We start from the raw sequence: 21,101 nt of genomic DNA on the forward strand, positions 1-21,101 counted from the left end.
TCCAGGTTTTCCAGGTTTTTTTCCAGGTAGTTGACACCCTGCAGAAGTATTTTATGAAATCACATAAAAAATATTGAAGTAATTCATCAAGCAAAACCTGAATAATTTTCCAAAAAAATTTCTTTAAGAGCTTCCTGAACAAATGTTATCGATGGGGTAGCGAGCCATTTGGGCAGTGGCCGGCATTTTGGGTACTCTTCACTACAACTCAGTAAATTTCAATCCAATTGACTTGAAATTTTGTACACGGCTAGATGCTATACGTTTCTAACTGCGTTCCAAAAATTGTGTCAATTGGTTCAAAGTAAGCTGAGTTATAGCCGAAAAGTGCCCAAAATAGGAGCCCTGCTGAGAGGGTGCTACTTCCCTACAAACGTGGAAAAGTTCCTAAAGAAATCTCTGGAAAGGGCTGGAGGCACTCTTTGAGGTGGATTTAGAGTAATTTCTCGAAGAATTTTTATGAGAAATGTTTGGAGAAACCTAAAAAAATCTGGAGAATTTTCTGAGCAAATTTCTGAAAGGATTTTTAAATGACATCCTTAACGAATTTCTGAATTGAATGTCAAAGAAGTTTCTGAAGGATGTTTCTGAAAAATTTTCTTCGGGAATCCGTGCAAAAATTGCAGACGAGGGTACTGCAGGAATAACACTAGTTTACAGCATTTTTGAACTCGATAAACTGATGATCATTTTTGGTGTAGAATCATGCCCTGAGTTCGAAAACGCGAAAGAAAAAAATTACAGTAGAGCGGAAATTTTTTCGACTTTCCATACAAGGTTGATGATTTGAAATCGATTTTTGTTCTATTTTTAAGTAAAGTCGCTCACTTCAAACATTTCATTCTCCGTAATCAATACTCCGATTGAGCTGAATTTTTTACTGTAACTCGCCTACATATGATATGTCAAATAAACGTCGAGAAAGAATTTTTAAGTTGGTTTTTTCTCATTGAAAAAAATACATTTCTTCAAAAAAATTAGGGAATTTTGCTAAAATTTAAGAAGATGGTCCCTAAAACTCGACAATATCTTGAATTTCATCAATCTGACGCAAAACCTGTATTCAGATGATCAAATGGTATTGTAGTCAGCTTTCAATTTATGGAAAAAGATTTAAAATTGGTTGAACAAAACGCAATATATTTGAATTTTAGTAAATTACATATTTTGAAAAGTTGTAAAACTCGATATTGAGCTAAAACTCAAAAACTGCTCTACTTAAAATTTTTTGAAGGTCGGTTTCGAAATCAGCACTAAATTGTGCTTCAAAAATTTTGGTCGTTGACAGAAGTTCACGACTTTCGTTTTATTTTGTAAACTTGTGTAATTGAATAACGATCTTTATAATTTATCAAAGGGATTCCTGGAGGATGGTTTGGAACACACCTTCGAAGATATACTTTTTGAAAAAAAATCTAGTAAAATGTCTGAGAGTTATTAGTGTATATAAATCTCTGAAACAATTTTCTGGAGGAATTCCTGAAACAAAAAAAAAACACCTGAGAGTATTCATGGAGGAATTCCTGCAAAGAATCTTAAGGAATTAGGGTACTGTGCCACTTTTGCAGTAGCTGATATTTTGGGCAGTTTTTTTCTTATATAACTCAGTTGATTCAAAACCAATTGACTTGAAATTTTGTGAACGGTTGGATACTGTAGATATCAAAATGTGTCAATTGGTTCAAAATTGACTGAGTTACAGCAGAACAGTGCCCAAAATCGAAGCCCTGCCGAGATGGTTCCACTTCTCCATATAAAGAAATTCATTAGGGAAATTTTCGAAGAAATCCAACAATTTCAGAAATCTGAATTTCTCATGGATATGATGAAATTCTATTGTAAAGAATTATTGTCCTGATTAGAAAAGATTATCCAAATGACGTGAAAAAGGTTCAATAACACTAGTTTACAAAATAAAACGAAAGTTGTGACCTTCTGTCAACGAACAAAATTTTTTAAGCACAATTTAGCGCCGATTTCGAAACCGTGCTTCAAAAAAATTAAAGTAGAGCAGTTTTTGAGTATTAGCTAAATATTAGGTTTTACCACTTTTTAAAATATGGAATTTAATAAAATTCAAACATCTTGCGTTTTGTTCAACCAAATTCAAATCTTTTTCCATAAATCAAAAGCTGGATACAATACCATTCGATCATCTTAATGCAGGTTTTGTGTCAGATTGATGAAACTCAAGATATTGACGAATTTTGGGGACGATCTCCTTAAATTTTAGCAAAATTTCCAAAAATATTTGAAGAAATGTATTTATTTCAATAAGAAAAATACAATTGAAAAATGCTTTCTCATCGTGTATTTGACATATCATACGTAGGCGAGTTACAGTAAAAAAGTTACAGTAAAAAATTCAGCGTAATCGGAGCATTCATTACAGAGAACGAAATGTGTGAAGTGAGCAACTTTGCTTAAAAATAGAACAAAAATCGATTTCAAATCATCAACATTGTATGGAAAATCGAAAAATTTTCCGCTCTACTGTAGTTTTTTTTCCTTCGCGTTTTCGAGCTCAGGGCATGATTCTACACCAAAAACGATCATCAGCTTACCGAGTTCAAAAATGCTGTAAACTAGTGTAATTGAATTTGAAAACCATAAGTTACAGCTCTAATTTTACAGCATTTGTCCAAAATGAGTTTCTGAAAAGAATATCCTTAGGGGACACGTGCAGCTTAGTGAATCTCCACCTAGAGAAATTCTTTAAAAATTTCCTGGTGAACGTCCCCAAAGATTCTCCTAAAATCTATAGTAAAATTCCTGTGAGGATAGCCTTTAATTGGAACCTGTGATTTCCATACGTTTAAACCTTCACACAAGGTAGGGGAAAACTGTTCTATGGATACATAAAGCAAATATTTCTTTATGGACGTAGACATTCAGAACGAAGGCTTTTCGCACCAATGGCAGGCCGATAAAAACCTGTCCCTCCGATGACTATTTAAACATCCTTGTTTGAGCCCTCTTCGTTGGACTTCTCAAGCGTTTCACGACATGCGATATCTATTTTGTCGTGTACGGAAATAGAATTGGTCCTGCTAATCTGATGTAACGAATCTGTTACATCTTAGGCAAAAATGAGTGTTTATATAACATTAAAAAGCCGGCTCTATATGCAAGAGTGGAATTACATTTGAGGATGTGTACATCTATGGATATTTTTTTTATCTGTATTAACGAGATTTTTAGCCCTAGGCTGGTTCATCTCGGGATCCACGCTTCATTTCCCTTCCGAAGGAAGAACTCACATTCTGCAAGTTTGTCGGGAGTGGGATTCGATCCCAGATCCTCGGCGTGATAGTCAAATGTTCTAACCATCACACCAGGTCCGCTCCATCTATGGATATTTAGAATTATACCCCCTACAAAGTTTTTTTTTATTTTAGCCTCCAAATGAAGGTATCTTCGCCAATCTCTCGCTGTGCATGATGTCATTAAAATTATTAACATCATTCGCCTGCAAACATAAGACCGTAAGACTCAAGTAGGTCCGCGAAGAAAACAAAACGACAGAATTTGTAAATTTTCAGAAAACGAGCCCACCCAAACACTGAAAAAGTCAACAAAACGAATCGCGCTCTTCTGCAAAGATGAATTATATCTACGCTTTTCTGGCGATGAAATGTGACTCCCGGGTTTACCGTACGCACCGAGACTGGGACAGGGACTCCGGTGAAGTGTGTTTTTCCTTTTAACCCCTTCCTTCCTGGCAAGGCCCCAGTAAGAAATGAAGAAGGTCTCTTCTGTCGTCGCCGTGGCAAACGACGACATTTGGACACACATACACGCACACAGACACACCCTTGCGCACATATGAACAGACAGGGATCGCTCGCGCGATGGGTAAATGTGTACTCAGTCATCTTGTAGGCTCTCAGAAAAACTCTGGCGCTGGCACACCGGAAGGAAAATATTTGACTTTGCGCTTGGACGGCCCCCCTACTTTCGTTTCACCCGAATCTTCTCATCATCATCATCATCATTTCTAGCTGCCGAGCCTGTGAACCGAAACCTATCGGATGCTGACTGGTTGAGGCGAAATGGGGAAGACAGCAGTCAGTAAACGGAGAACGTTGAAGTTTGATACGATTATTTATACACCTCGTTCCAGATGTGAATCCGTTCTGTGATATCATTACAACACTTAAGCGATCCGTAAGCTCGTCGTGAGCCTTGACTGCTTCGCTGTGTTTACGAAAAACATCGTGTACTTATGCCTATGGGCAAAGGCGAGGTAGGTTCCGTAATCTCGGTAGTCCCACTCCGGCTTATACACGAAAATTTGATCTCCTTGATGAAAGCTCTTCATCCGTGACTGTTGTACTGACATAAATTTTACTCCGCTACAATGTCACATCATCGAAATCCTTTAATGCTTCCCGCTTCCAACGACTATTAAGTACCAATCAAGTGGTGTAAATCAACGTACATTCACGGAACTCACGCAATGTGCATAAATCAGTTATTAATCCAGACAAATTAATCTTCATTGCATACCAACATCATACACGGCAGGTCGGAGTTGTAACAGATGACCTGGCATTATTATTAACCCGTTCAGAATCTCAACAATCATGGGACGTGGGGTCACGTGCGACGACCAGCAGCTTGGAACCGATGGGCTATGTCACTATCCTTAGTATCCTTCCTTCATTTATCACGCTCGGCGGCATCAGCAACCAATCGCAATCGCATCGTTCTAATGCTCAATCCACCCGAAACATTTGCGCTCATGCACCGTGGAACTCATCAGAAGCTGGGTGCGATCGAATAATTAAAGGCCATAGCACACTAATCTGTAGTTAGTCTAGTGGTTAAGGCTATGAATCGCCAATCCGGAGACGGCGGGTTCGATTCCCGTTCCGGTCGGGAAAATTTTCTCGACTCTCTGGACATAGTGTATCATTGTACTTGCCTCACAATATACAAATTCATGCAATGCACAGTGGTCCACGAACCAGATTTACGAGGAAAGATGCATTCAACGCCTTCATATGAGTTTTTAGGCAAATATGGTCTTGTACAAAATTACCCTAATAACAAGGCCCTTTTTAAAATGTATATGAAAATTAGGGTGGTCCATATTTTCAAAGTAATTGGTAACCAAACTTTTTTATTTGCAAGAATAACAATTCACATTCTTCAGGAAAGTTGTAGATCTATCAATTTCGAGCAAGTTTGCTGAAGACTCTTTTTATGTAGCTTTAAAATTGTCCGATCTAGAGGTATTTTTCTGAATAAGCTTAGGGTGGTTCAAGAAAAACCGATTTTCTGGCGTTAACTTTTTCAGTTTCGATTTTTCATCAAAAACGCCTAAGAAACACTTGTAGAGCATTTGAAGACGCGTCGTTTTGTGCGCTGAGATGGTCGTTATCTCTTTTGGATCTAAAGTTACATGCGTTTTTTTTTAAACATAGTTTTTTTTTTAAATGGGTTTATGATGGGTTGGGGCAAACATAAAAAATATCTTTTGACCGCATTTAACAGAAGAAAAGTTGTTTTAAAACATATCAAAAAATTACAGGGGTGTTTTTTTTTGTAACTCAAGTGAAAAATACTTGAAAAGTGCTCATTTTTTCTAGAAAATCATCAATATCTTTTGAACGGAATGACGTAGCAACATTCTCAGCACGAAATTGCGCATTTTTGGAAACTCTAAAAGTGGTTCTTAGGCTACTTTGACGAGAAATATGAAACAAAAAAGATAAAGCAAAAAAACGATTTGTTCTAGCGTCACCCTATGAAAATGCTTCAAATTTGGTCAAAACAGTTTAAACGCTTTATCTTTTTTGTTTCAAATTTCTCATCAAAGTTGTCTAAGAACCATTTTTATAGCTTTAAAAAATACACATTTTCGTGCGCTGAGAATGTTGCTACGTCTTTCCGTTCAAAAGATGTTGATGATTTTCTAGATAAAATAGGCTTTTTTTCAATTATTTATCACTTGAGTTACAAAAATAAGACCCCTCTAATTTTTTGATGTTTTATAACAATATTTCTTCTTTTGAATGCAAGCAAAAGATATGTTTTATGTTTGCCCCAACCCGTCATAACACTTTTTTGAAAAACTATATTTTTTAAAGAAAAATGCCTGTAACTTTTGAGCCAAAAGAGATAACGACCATCTTAACGCACGAAACGACGCGTCTTCTACAAGTGTTTCTTGGGCGACTTTGATGAAAAATTGAAACTGAAAAAGTTAACGCCAGAAAACCGGTTTTTCTTGAACCACCCTAAGCTTATTCAGAAAAATACCTCTAGATCGGTCAATTTTAAAGCTACATAAAAAGTGTCTTCAGCAAACTTACTCAAGATTGATAGATCTACAACTTCCCTGAAGAATGTGAGTTGTTATTTTTTGCTAATAACAAAGTTTCATTACCATTTTCTTTGAAAATATGGACCACCCTAATTTTCATGTTTATTGAAAAGAGGGCCTTATTTTAGGAACAACTTTGTAGAAGACCATATTAATCTATAAAATCATTTGAAGGCGCTGAATGCATCTTTCCTCGTAAATCTGTTTCGTGGAACATTGTGGAATGGCAGGCAAAGAAAGCCCTTCAATTAACATCTGCGGAAGTGCTCAAAAGAACACTAAGTTGAAGCGAGGCAGGTCAAGTCCCAGTGGGGACGTAGAGCCATAAAGAAGAAGAGGAAGAAGAAGATGAAAAAGAAGCACATTGGTAATAATGCTTTTAGTAATAATGCTCCCAATTTTTTTTTTCGAAAGCAATTGATTTTTCCACTGATTCTAGGTGGGATTCAACTTCCTAATACCCAACATGTTCATTTTGAATTCGTCAGCAAAATTCGATTAAAACATGTTTTGAAAGATAAATCTTTTTAATCCGCGAATTTCTGAACTTTGACTTTTGATTCATCTTTTTTTTTTATTTTTGAACATCCCTACACTTTTTTCTTTTTTTAGCAACCTATTTGACATATCAATTTTATTTTTCTTGTAATTTTGGGGAAAATCGTTTTGGAGTGTATTCAAATCGCCTACAGAGGAAATAACATTTAAATTTCACTGGATAAAGTCATGTAGCCGTTTGAAAATGATTTATTCAGTGAGTTCACATGAATTAAGTGAAACCCACTTCAAAACTTGGTGAAACTCCGAAGAAAAGCTTTTAAAAGTTTCATGCAGTAATTTGAAAATCCTCTTGAAATCGCAGCAGGACGTATGAAAAAAAAAGAAGCGAGTAGTTGTCACTCATCACTAACGAACCATGCGTGAGTGTGATGACGGTAATATGCTCTATAAGTGACGATGTTTCCTTTTTTACAAGGAAACTGACTGAGGGTCCTTAATATTTCGGAGATGAACAACATTTTTAACCCTTATGTGTAGAAAAAAGAAAAAGTTTGCCGGCCACATAACGGTTAATGTTTCAAATGTTTAGTTAGATGAAAAAATCCATTTTAGATTTCCAGTGTAATTGAAGTGAAATTTTCGTTCAGTGTAGAATGATTGAGGAAAAAATTCAATTGTGTTTTTTTACTTATCCGAGCCTTCCAGAACGCCACATGGGCATAACAGATCCCAAATCACTTATAAATTCTTGTTTTTACATTGTTTACATTTTTTAATTTAAAAATTGTAATAACTGGGATTCAATATAAAAAGGAAACAATAGCATCTAAAAAGTGACCAAAACATCGTTTTTTCCAGATATTTGATAAAATGTAATAATACTTCAAAAGGCACCAAAAACTATTTAAGATATACCTAAATATCTGCCAAAAATATAAAAGTTTTGATTGATTAAAAGAAAAAAAACAGACAAAAATACTCATAATATACCCGTTTAAATGCGGGGTTGAGTATTGGGTTATTGTGGAAAATATAAATAGCTTTATTATATTGATCTCTACCTTTTCTTTGGAAGATCTTTTGATTCTTATTACAATTTCTATTTTTTGAGCATTTTTTCTTCGAGATTTCTCAAAAAATCTTTTTGCAAACACCTTTAGGATTTCATATTATTAAGTGTTTCTAAAATGTCTATTAATATTTCTTCAGAAATACTGAAAGAATTTAAGCACACATTTTACTGAGGATATTTTCGAAAGTAATTCGTATAGAAGATTTTCCATGGATTCTAGAAACTCTCATACATGCTTATGTACTGAAAATTGAATAGCAATTGCGCACTGTCCGATCTCGCTTTAAGCACGCTGCGTGCGAGTTTAAGAATCTTATTCGTTTCTTTTCCATGTTGCCGAAACTACTATGACAGGCACATCAAAACGGAAATAATAGAATATGCAAAATATCGCAATCATAAAGGCCTGTCAAAAAATTGCAGCCCTGAATTCAAGAATTTGATAATTTGGTCAGAAATTCATAAATGAATCCTACCAAAAATTTCATAAGTTTTCCTCAGAGAAATTTCCAAATGCCTTATTGAAGAAATTCTTTAAGAATCCTTAGAGAACTAGCCTGGAAAGTTTTAAAAATGCAAAATATGTGGGAGATTTGGAAAGTTGAAAATAAAAACATTTAAGGAAATTATATTGAAAAATCAGGAGATAACTCTAAAGCAGTGCTTGGTGAAATCATTAGAAAATTAAAGAGAAATTCAAGTGAAAATCCATGGCAGTAACTTTGACGAAATTCTTGATCGAATTGTGCAAAATAAATATCCGCATACTTTCTCAAATAAACTTCTTCAAGAGGTTTTGATGTTTTTTTCGGTGTACTCTTTTGGAAATTCAGAAAGAAATTACTGCTGAAAGCCTCGAATGAATCCTTGACAAGAATTAAAAAACTCTTGCAGAAACTTCGGAACAAACAACTATAAACTAATTGGAAGAAAATCTGTGGGCTTTAAAAAAAACACTCCTCAAGTTATAAATACATTTCAATTTTACAATGGTATATTATTGAAGATTTTTTTGTATTTTTGATTAATTTGTTGTAATTTCTTTCAGACAAAGGAAACCTAAAAGAAATTCTGTAGAAATTTCAGCTAAATTGTGGAATCTGAAAAAAATGTATAAGAAATACAAATTCTGTGAAATGTCCATAAAGAATTTCTTTGACAATATCTTCGAAAAATTTCGAACGCAATCCTTGAAGCCATACTTTAAGAATTATATGAAGAAATCCAAAGGAAACCATTGAAAAAATATTTAAAAAAAATCTGGGGAATTCATTGTACATTTGTAAAGAGTTTCCTGGAAAACCCCACTTGAAAAATATTCTGGACAAATTCTTGTGGTAAGTCATGCAGAAATACTGGAACAAACTCCAGAAAAAAATGAAAACCTGAAAACTTCATGAAAGTCAAACAAATTTCGAAAGAGAAAACTACTGACTAACTTTTGAAGAAATCTCTAGAAACACTACCGAGAAAAAAAATGGGTAGAGAATTTTTTAAAGAAATTCTCAAAAATTTCTTGATTTACCCTGGATTATGATTGAGAGAATTTGTGAAGAAAATCAGTGTTAATATAAACAAAAAAATTGAAAACATTCTGGAATCGAGACTTTCCTGGAAAAATCAATGAAAACTTGTGGATAGATGCTTAAAAAACTAAAAAATGCCACCAAGAAATTTATGGAGAAATACACAAAAAAAACACTCTGAAGAATTATTAACCATCCGTAGCTCGTGCGGTTTATCGCCACCGTCAGCGCCACGCTGATGCTGTATACAAGAAGAGAGATGTTTCAACATGTTGTACAAAATACAGCAGCGCGACCGCTCGAGGGTTAAATTGTAGTTTTTAGTGAATATTTGGGAAAGTTTCTGGAGAAGTAAGTATTTGAAGAAAGTTTTGATGGATCCTCAGGAAAAAAAAAAGTTAAAGAAATCCTGGAGAAACTATTGCCAACAACCCTTGCAGAATCTCTAGAAAATCGTAGAGAAATAGCATAATTACTTAAACACACTTCTTGAGAAACTCATGGAGGAACTTTTAGAATAGATCCCACTACGATTTGGAGAATTTGTATAAAAATTAAAATTCTAAAAATTACATGGGAAATGTTGAATAAACTCCAAGAGAATTTTCTCAAGGAAAAAATAGCAATGAACTTGTTACTTGTGCGGCTTCGTGGTCGTGCGGCTAAGGTCACCAAGCCTTTAGTCGCATCGTGCTAAGGAGTGCGGGTTCGATTCCCGCCGCAGCTGTCAGGAAAAGTTTTCGGCTGTGCCACTGGGCGTTGCATGCTAGTCCGTTGTCTAGTGTCGTGCTTCCTTCAAAGAGCAAATAGCTCACTGGAAGCATTAAACGTGTCTGTGTCTTTTTCACTATGATCCACGCAGACCGATGCTGCTATGATTCACGCGTGAGTGCGACGAAAAGATGGCAATCTTTTTAGTTTGTGTTCATTTGTGCTATTTGTGCTTCGATCGTTAGCGAGAGATCTAGCCAACCGGTGATGGAGAGATAAAGAAATGGATAACCTATATCTTCAGAAATTTCGGCAAGAACTTAATCAGAGGTTTCTCCATGAATTCCTGCAAGGATTTCTCTAGAAATTATTCCAGGAATTCCTCCAAGATTTTCTCCAGGTGTTTCTGCAGAAGTTATCCAAGTAAAAGATTGAAACTTAAGAATCTGTTTTTGGAGTTATTTTTCCAGTAACTGAAAGCCGCAGAGTAATTGTCCCAGATTCATCTCCAGAGATTTCTCCAGGAATAACTCAATAAAGTCCTCCAGGAATATTTCAAAGATTCGTCAACTCCTCCAAGAATCGCTCAACAGATTCTTCCGCGTTTTCCCTCCTGGGATTTTTCCACATTTTTTTCAGAGATTGCTTAAAGGAATACTCCCAGGATTGGTTTTAGAGATAATTACAGGATTAATTGTATGCATAATTTCGGAAATCGGACCAAGCATTTCTCTAGAACTTTTTCCATATTTTTAGAAATTCTAAAGGAATCCCCATAGAATTTTCTACAGAATTTCACCCAGCGATTCTTTCAGGAACTCGACCAGCGATTCCCTCAGGAATTCGCCTAGGATTTCTCGAAGAAATATCTCCAGAAAATCGCTCAGCGATTCTCCCAAGACTTTGTTCAGTGAATCTTCCCAAAGATTTCTTCTAAAATATTTTCAAAGAATCCACGAGAAAAAAATTCATTAATCCTCCAGAAATGTTTTCAAATATTCCGACAGGAATATCTCCAAAAACTCCTGCAAAAATATCTAAAGAATTTTATCTGGAAATGTCTAAAGAAAATGATCCAGGAACATCTGAAGAGATTCCATAAGGTACATCTCTAGGGATTAATCAAGCAATTTTTATTTAGAGTTTCTATGTAAATGCTTCAAGGGATTTCTCCAGAAATGTTTCAAGGGATCTTTTTGACGATTCAGCTTGGGTTTCCTTTAGAATTTTATGAAGGATTTTTTTTTAGAAGTTTGTCAATAGACTCTGCAGGAAATATCAAAGATTTCTCTGAAAATGAGACTGCTCTAGGATTCCCCCTTGAGTTTGTTTCTAGGAATTTGTATAGGGGTACCATAATGTTTCATGAAATTGCTTCAGAGATTCCACCTGGATTTCTTCTAAGTTTACTCTGGGATTTTTTCCAGGGATTTCTCTAGAAGTATATTCGAACATTTTTAAACAATAGCCCGAAGATATTCCTCCATGAATATCTGGAGAGATTCCTTCAGGAATATCTTCAGAGTTTATTTTATCAATTGTTTAGAGGTTCCTCCAGGAATCTGATCTCACTCCGATTAAAATAAATGTTATTAAAAAATATACTTTCAATCATGCAGAAATATTGCAAGAAATTTCTGGTGAAATCGCTGGAGAAGTGGCTAAGGAGATCCTCTTTTAAAAACCTGTAGAATCACGTAGGAATGCCTGAAAGAATTATCAAGGAAAATTTGCTGCTGTGGTTGTTATTAGCGTGTGAGTACGTAGGAGGGATCATTTTAATTTGTATGCGTTTTCGCATTTATCAAAAAATAAAATCCTTCCTGAGACAATAATGAAGATGCAGGAAATTCGGTTTCCATGGGAACCTTTATCTTACCAACATTCCTTGCCATGATGGCATTATTTGAGGCTTCCTGGAAAAAAATTCTGGTGGAATGACTGAAGGAACTCCTCGAGGAATTTCTAAAGGAATTCTTTGGAGGATTTTTTTGAGAAGTTTCTGAAGAAATTCATTAATGAATCCCTGGAGGAATTCCTGGTGAAATTCCTGGAAAAAATTTTGGAAAAATTCTTGGAAAATTTCGTTGAAGATTTCGTGGAGGAATTATTCGTCGAATTCCTGGAGGAATTCCAGGTAGAGTTCCGGGAGAAATTCCTTTAGGATTTTCTGGAGAAATCCGTGGAGGAATTCATGGAAAAAATCCATGGAGGCATCTTGAAGGAATTTCTGGAGGAATTCCTGGAAGAACTTTTGGAGGAATTCCTAGAGGAATTCATGCACGAATCCTTGGAAGAATCTCTGTAGATTACAATAAGGACTTCGATCGAAATTTTCTATCTAGGCACTCTGACTCAATCTATGGAGTCTACCTGGAGAAATTCCTGGAAAAAATCCTGGAGAAATTCCTGGAGGAATCCGTGGGGTATTCCCTGGTTAAATTCCTCGCGGAATTCTTCGAGGAATTCTTCAATTCTAGCATCACCAATTGCCCAAGACCAAAATTCTTTCACAAGTGGGCAATTTTCTCGCTTTTTCCATTGTATTTGATACGTTTATATATTTTTTTAAGAGTCAAGATAATGACATTATATTAAAGTTTCGCTTTGCCTTGAAACCATCATGATGATGAATAGGACGCTAAAGTGGAGGCCATATGCGTACATTCTTCCATTTAACCACGTGTTAAGTGTACGCATATCGCCTCCACTTTAGCATCCTATTCAACATCATATGCGATCGTGTGTTGACTGGGCCCCTTAAGCAAGAACCCTGCGCACGCTAGTGTTGCCATCTTCGATGGTCGTAAGGGCGAAGTCGCCTATGGTTGGGAGTTCTTAAACTATGTACATTGAGAATGCTTAGTTAGTCCCAAGCCTTATTCATTGGTTCTCTATGCAGTTTATATTGCTCCTGACCAAAATCTAGAAATTTATAAGTGGATTTTTCTTTTGTATGAAGGATCCTAATTGGTGGGAGTCGAAAAATGTACTAAATTTAATCGACGGTTATCATGATGCTTGCCCGCCTACGCTGCATTTATAAAACGAAATTGGATTGCCAAATGGAAACGAAAGTATGTAGTTCTGTATATCCCAAGTGCTTTAATACATGTACCGGATCAAGCAAATTAAAGCAGATTAAATTTTCTTGAAGTTTGCCGCCAATCTTCAAAGCATAACAGTTTATAACATGCCCGTCATCCCTTTCGCCACTGAGGACCATTTCCTATTTTTATATCCCAGGCCGGTCTATTTTCGCCGACGTCCAATAACATCTTAAGAAAGCCCGAACGAAGGCAAAGACACTATAAGGTACTACCCAATGCGGAAAAAGCATAAATTCCACTCCAATAACCTTTCGGTCCATCGTCGGTTCGGATGTCTTTGACGCTGCTGCTGATGGCTGGTATCGGAAAGGTCCGATATTGATCGACCAAGTATGATATATTCGGTAAACATGGGTTAATCCTTGGAGCCCTCTGTGCGAGAGAAGTTGTTGATGGCATTATTACTGCGTTTCATTATTGTTCACAGAAGAGTCTCGGTTCGCTTGAACGGGTTTTGCGTCCCTTTGGTCGTTGGTATTTTCTTCTGAGTTTGTCTATAAATATAAAATTTTGTTCGATCGACCGTGTAGGATATGTAGAAATGTTGAAGTAAGTAAGTTCAGCTAAAAGTTCAAGCAAAATGGGAAGTCAATATCATACAAACATTCCATACCTGGAAAACTTTAATATTTAAAGCACTATCTACGTAAGCAGAAAGAAGCCTAGTCTTCGCCGGGCTTTTCCCGGAGTCCTCAACCAAGCGCCATCAGCTCCAATCCAGAATCAAACATAGGAGACAGTAGAAAAGAGGGCCAACACATACTCTACTCACCAGGTACCATTGCTCCTTGAAGAGCGGATCCGGGAAGATGTTGTGCGATCCGGTGTCCCGGTAGTTGACCCGACTTCCGGGTGCAATCGAGCGCGGATCCGGGAAACGCACAAAATCCTGATCGAACGTCGAATAGTCACGCTTTCGGCGAACTTTCTCGTGCTGTTGCTGCATCCACCGAACCTGCGAACGAAAAAAGGGCAAACACTTCGTTAGAACTTCTCACGATGGCTGTGGCGATGGCGTCGATGTTGAAAAAACAACCCCGCTTTCTCGGGAAGTGTTATTGCAGCAAGGCGAGGGCCGCTGGGACAAACGAAGAAAATAATGTCACCTTCACCGCAGGCGTTGGCGCTGGCGTTGGCTGGTTCCCGAGCAGAAGAGAATAACAACAGCATAACAAAATGCGTTATTTTGGCAAAATAACTGCATAATGGAATTAGTAATTTTTATGTTATTAACATAACATATTGAGTTATAAACTTGTCTGTCATAAGCGGCAAAATAACAAGTCACATAACAAAAATTTGTTCCTGAAAAATCAATTTAATGACATGTTTTGTTAGTGGCAATAACAACTTAATAACAGTGAATTTGGGAAATATTTCAATAACAAATTTTGATATTAAAGAGTTATTGATAACATTCCGAAAGCAAAATTAGGGTAAAAACTAACTTTTTTACTCATTTTTGGGTAATTATTTTGAGTGTGTTATTCTATTTTTAGAAAATGATAGGTCACATAAAAAAAACTTTCGAGTTCATGATAAAACTTACAAACATGGACGGGATTTGAACCACCAATCCTGCCATCGTAAATTTTCAGTCGCCTTTACCAATGAGGCTATCACAGCACTTGAAGTGAGGGACGAAAGAAGCTTTACTGGTTCTACGTATTGCCAGTTTCCCTATTCCCCCATCTCTTGTTTGTCAGTCGCAGGACAAAAATAGACAGAGATTTGAATGCAAGATCAAACAATGAACCTCTCTCTCTTACCATCAGCGCTATCGCGGTGCGCAGACATGCGCACTGAAACACTAATAACAGTGCTGGCGTTCGCATGGCCCGTCGTCGTCTGTTTCGGAACAAAGAGAACGACGAAAAAGTTGCTAGTCGACTATTTATGATTGAGCTTCGTCATGGGGTGCATTTTGGCGGCGACAAAAATTCTTTCCAGACGGAGATGATTTATTTTTTATTTTTTGTTTTGTTCGCGTTGTGAGAACGGCGATTATACACGTACCTACGTGAACGAAGGTAAAAGGTAATTATATCATATGCCGATATGATTACTTCTGCAGATGCTGTTTAGTTTTATTCTGTTTTAGATTATTTTTAGTAATGAAAAACGATATTTATGACATAATGTCAAACAATATATGATCGAATAATAATAGATCGAAAGAAAAAAGTTATAATAGACAAATGCAATCATCAATTGAGCAGAATTGTCTGTATAGTTGACATTTTTATTGATTAGAATTATTTAGTAGGTACCATATTTGCTATCTCCACTCTCACTAACATTCATCACTTCGTAATACATAGTCTGTTCGGTACTTTTTGACGTTATAATTAGAGGTTAGAATAGCAGTACTGTTAAAATGACATATAAATTCAACTAAGTTTACTCAATTTTGAGATAAAAAAAACTCATTTGCAGATGTATCACTTTTTGAAGCAACAATTTTACTTAACCTATAAGAATTGGGAATCGTAGAAAAGTGATAGGAATTTGGCACCGTAACGGGACTGGGATATTGAAAGAAGGAAATTAATACAAAGATAAACATATCAATAGCTATGATGCTATATTTACCCAAAACTCAAATTATAGCAATGAATAAAATAAAAAATACGGAAGAGTCTGATGAAATTTCTAGAAGTTGCAATGCCTTTATTTTTTACTTCGTAATATGAAACAGCAGACAATAAAATAAAGAAGGTAAACTATATAATGGTTATATCTGCGATAAATTTTCTCCGCTTTTGACGCATTTCGTACTGGGTGGAGCTGTCAAGTAGTTGCCCAGCTGTCAAAAGGTGATTTTAAAAAATCTTTTTGTAATTGAATTTAGGTATCAAAATAAAGTTTTAAAAATCTGAAAAAAATCATACTGGCTTAAAAAAAGGCGCTCTTTCGAATAAAATCAAAAAATCAATATATTATTCTTAATTTAAATACCCAATTGGTGATTGGTACAAATTAAGTACCTTACCAAGAAAAAAAAAATGGTCAATTTAAATTTATACGTTCAATATGTAGTCCGTCCAAAGTCTTACACTGTACATCAAAACGTTTTTAATTAGATTTTGTTTTAGATTTTATAGAGGCATTTTAAAATCATCTCCTGTGTGGTAGGGATAGGATTTTTCAAAACACCATCGTTCTTCTTCTTCTTCATGCACCATCAAATCACCAATAGCATATCTGCCCAGCCTAGGCCCAAAGTATTGACTTCAAAGTAATCATTACGAAGCATAAATGTCAATTTCTTGATTTTGCTTTGGCTGACCAAGCCAAGGTTGACCGTAGCATTTTCATAATTCAAATCTCAATTTGTTCATCGAGCACATGTTCTGTTGTGCTGCACGTGGATGTCAAAGCGTTTTCAACAGTGTTATTACGAAGCATGTTTCACGAGAGACCATATCTTTTCAATACGCTAACTCCAACAACGCCGATATTAGAATAGAGGAGCTTAGAAGCAAAGGGGTGTAAGTTACAAAAACCCACTTTCGAGTAAATGAGCTTTGAAGTTTTTCACCAACTCAGTCAATTTCAGAAATTTAGCTAAACCTCGCGCCGCCCAGCAGGGACTTTGTTTTGTACACATTACAGCACCTCCATGTTACGTAATATACCACACCTCTTATCACATGTGATACCGTAAGCGTACCATACTTTGCGCACCTAGGGCCTAACTTTGCGCACTTTTCAAAAAATCGTTAAACAGTTTTTCTGGTGCATTATGCAAACTTTTTCCCACGGAATATTAGCTAGTGATATGGGGCATGCACTTTGTCTCAGTTTGGATGTAATGATAAATGGAAGAGGAAGACAAATTGATGAGTGAATATGCAGTTGCTTTCCCTCAAATGCTGTAAATAACGTTGTAGAATGACGTAGGTTTTGTTTCAAAATTTGTTTTAGTTTAGATAGCAATACCATAAAGTATTTGTGCACTCTTAATAATACAATAATAACCAAACTTGTTCCACAACAGAATGTAATATTGAAATGTTATTTAAGGGCTGCATACCAATTGCTTGGTCATAACAAAATAAGATTGTCCAACAAAACATGTTATGGAAACGTAATGCCTTGATAATTCAATAATAACAAAACAAGATATAAAAACAGGTTTTGTGATTTCGTAGTTATTAATTTGATATTCCCCTCTGCTCGGGTTGGCAGCCTCTCTGGCCAATGGAAAAACAACTGGTGGACAGCTGCGATCGGTTCCCATCAAGATAATTTCATTCATCTCAATGGGATTCGAGAGCGCTTTTCAAGCGATGGGCAAACAAAATAAAGCATAAAAGAGAAACGCGCGTTTTTTTTTTAATTCAGCTTGGTGTGATAGCGGTGACTGGAAAAACCATTCCATCGAATGGAATTCCACCAAACGGACATCGGATGGGTAGGGTGGTTGTACCAATAACAGATACAAACCAAAGTAATGGTAGAAGTCTACAGATTGTATTTCATCATTTCTTTACCAAAATCAGCAGTGTTGCCAGCTTTTAAAATCGTATACTTCAATTTAAGAATGGCATGCTGGGTATGATATCAATGTGAAATTCTCTGACCATTTGAATTTGTTGACATCCAGTGTATCCAACATATGGAGTCAAATTTGGCTCTACTTGAATGAACAGAGTTACCAATTTTCAAAACAGTTTTGTATCATCTTAGAAAATATCTAAAAACTTGGTTTATGGATTTCATTTTTCCTCAAACTGTGTTTTCCCAATCTTTATGTCTACCGATGTCCTGAACAACAAAAACCCCAATTAATGGGTTATTTAATGTAGGTTTATCAGTGTTGAACACGTGGAGAAGGAAATTGGCATCCAGTATTTCCATTTTGACGGAAAAAGGTAAGTACTAGTATTTTTCACGTCTAATTAACGTCAACACTAATGATGGACGTAATATTAGGTTGGAGTTTGTTCTGTTCCGGTCCTTGGGTTTTCTTCAAGAGTTTTTCAATAAATTTCTCAAGAGATTTATCTTGAAAGGTTTTTTTTTTCAGGAAATCCTCCTGGGTTAGGAGATTTCTTGAAGGATTGATACAGAAGTTCGTGTATTCCTTCATGTATTTCTTGAAACATATTTGAAGGAATTCTTCCACTCAGAATTTTCTCCAGGAGTTGTCCTTTAGAATTTCCCGCTAAGATTCCTTTAAAAGATGCAATTTCAGGAGGTTTTTCACATCGATTAAGGAATTTCGTTAGAAATTCCTCTAGGTGTTTTCTTTAGAAGCGGAGATTCTTTCTAGAAACTTTTTTGAAAATCGTGGTATGAATTTCACGAAAGGTTTCTTCAGGTATTGCTTCATATGTTCAGAGATTCTAGGAGGTATTTTAGGAAATAATTCTCAAGAGATTCTTCTGCATTTTATTCTGGGGGTTTCTCCAGAAAATTCTCCAAGTATTCCTTCAGATATTGCTTGAGATTTGATCAGATCTTTCTGCAGAGATTCTTCCAGATATTTTCCGGAGAGGCTTCAGTTTTTTTTTCAAAAAGTTCTTAAGCAATTCGTCAATAAATTACCGTCAAGGCACCATTCACCGTGGATCTAAGAGGATTCGGGCAAATAAGGGCTGTCATTTGACACCAGTCTTATAAACATTGTTGGTGCCGCTTTTAATTGCCTTCATTATAGGTTAAAATTAAAGAAATATCCACAGAAGTAGAAAATTTTTCACAAAATTTGGTGATATAGTACAATTAGTAAAGGGTAGTAGGGTCGCCTAATTCCGTGGTAGGTCACCATTCACCGTGGTAGTAGGGACCCATTCACCGTGTATAAGAAATTTTATTTTACTTTGTTTAAAAATGATCAAAACAACCCAGTCAAGGGAATTTTCTTCGTTTAAATTCATTTCAAGCAATAACTTGCAAGATTTTATAAGAAAAACGAATGTTCAAATTTTCGATTTTTTCTAGATATATGGGACAATATGGGGCACGGTGAATGGAGACCATTGATTTTTAGGGTACCCATTTACCGTGCCTTTTTGTTTCAATTAAAAAGTACGAGTAATCGTACTTTCTTGTTAAACTTACTTCGGTAATGCAATGCGAATTTAATTGCTTCTTGGTGGAATAAAAACGTTACTACATTTAGTTTATCGCTTAAATCACCTTAGTGCAGTTTTCGTTTTTTCACTATGAATGCAGTGAACGAGCAGAAACCCGCTTCTTGTAAACACACTTTAGTGTCAAAATGATACTTTTAAATGTTTCTAATGAGCGTTTTGACATGGTAACAATACATTAGTGTTGTATTGGTGAAATTGAAGGGAAATTGTCATATCATTCAATCATAATATGGAAATAATGAAAAAATATTCGAAGGCACACGGTGAATGGAGCCCCTACGGTGAATGGCGCCTTGACGGTATTTCCAAGTTTAAACCTTAGCATATTTCAAAAAATTGTTTAACAAATTCGGTAATCAATATCTGTTCTCAAGTTCTTTCTGTTTTTTTTTTTTCAAAAATTCATTGCAAAACTTTTTTTAAGAAATTTCTTTTGTGGTTCTTTAAAGAATTCTTTAATGATATTTTGACTTCCTTCAATCATTTCTCCTGGCGTACTTCAGGAACTTTAGTGTACTAATCTCTGCGAAATTTGGATAAAAAGTCTTCTTAGAATTGTTTCAAAGGAGTCTCCAGGAATTCTCCTAGAGATCCCTATGGACAAGCCCGTGCACAAGGGGGGGGTTTTGGGGGTTAAACCCTCCCCATTATCAACACTTCATACACTAGGCGCCCCTCCGCCTTTTGCTGAAATTGGGAAAAACCCCTCCCTTGGCGCCACTTCTGTGCACGGGTCTGCCTATGGAAACCCTTCCAGGGATCCCTTAGATATTTATTGAAGGATTCCTTCAAGAGTTTTACCAGTATCTTTGTATAAAATTTCGACTCGATTTTCTGCAGACATGTTCAAGGGATTTCTTCATGAATTTCTCCAGTTATCCCTCCTGACATAAATTCAGGAATTCCTCCAGAGATAACTTCAGAAATTGCTACAAGAATTTTCGTAATGAAATCTCTTCAGAAAATTTTCAAGAATTCCGTCAAGGAATTTCCAAATGTGGTTCCATTAGACAATCCTCTGGGGATTTTTATTTTGAAACTCCTTCATGGATTTTTTCAAGAATCTTGTTAGTTAATTTTTGAACAATTTTCGAGAGAAATTCTGAACAAATTCCTGGACAAATATCTGAATCCTAAAGGAATTTCGCACTTCGAATTCTTGGAGGAACGCTTGGAAGAATATTATTTCCTGTCGGTGACACTTCCATAGAAATCTTCTTAAAATAATTCTTGGAGGATTATCTGGAAAAGTTCTTGAGGGAATATTTTAAGAATTTTCTTGAGGAATCCTTGGCAAAAAAATTCTAATAGAAAGTTTGGAAGATTTTCTGAAGGAGTCTGTGGAAGATTTTCTAATGGAATTTTGGCGGAATCCCGAACTTTTGATTTTTAGAAGAAAACCCTGAATACATTTCTTAAGGAATTCATGGGTGATTTCCGTTAAGTATTACATCGTACGGATTCATGAATAAATCTATGGAGGAACTCTTGAGGAAAACCATAGAACTTTTACTAGAGAAGTATTTGAAGAAATTATGATTCAGCAATTGGCATCGATCCAGTAATTCATCCAGATAAAACTTCAGAAATTGCGACAGAATTTTTTGTAATATAATCTTTCCAGAAATTTTTCAAGAATTTCTTCAAGAAATCTTCAAAATTACCACCATATTTTATAATGAGATTTCTTCAGACAATCCTCGTATTGTTTTTTTAATTCCTTTATAGATTCGTTCAAGTTATTGT

At 35.8% G+C, this 21,101-nt stretch overlaps 1 protein-coding gene across 2 annotated transcripts in view; it reads right to left on the minus strand.

The window, feature by feature from the left end:
* LOC109408491 (furin-like protease 2) overlaps positions 1-21,101 on the minus strand; it is a 1,190,934-nt gene that overhangs the window by 250,002 nt on the left and 919,831 nt on the right. Inside the window, exon 4 of one of the 2 annotated variants that reach the window (XM_062857325.1) lies at positions 14,015-14,206. In XM_062857325.1, the coding sequence (XP_062713309.1) occupies positions 14,015-14,206 (192 nt within the window). The remainder of the gene's footprint in view (positions 1-14,014; positions 14,207-21,101) is intronic. The other variant, XM_062857326.1, reaches the window with a different exon arrangement.

This window comes from Aedes albopictus, chromosome 3, assembly GCF_035046485.1.
Source record: "Aedes albopictus strain Foshan chromosome 3, AalbF5, whole genome shotgun sequence".
In the NCBI taxonomy this organism is placed as follows: domain Eukaryota; kingdom Metazoa; phylum Arthropoda; class Insecta; order Diptera; family Culicidae; genus Aedes; species Aedes albopictus.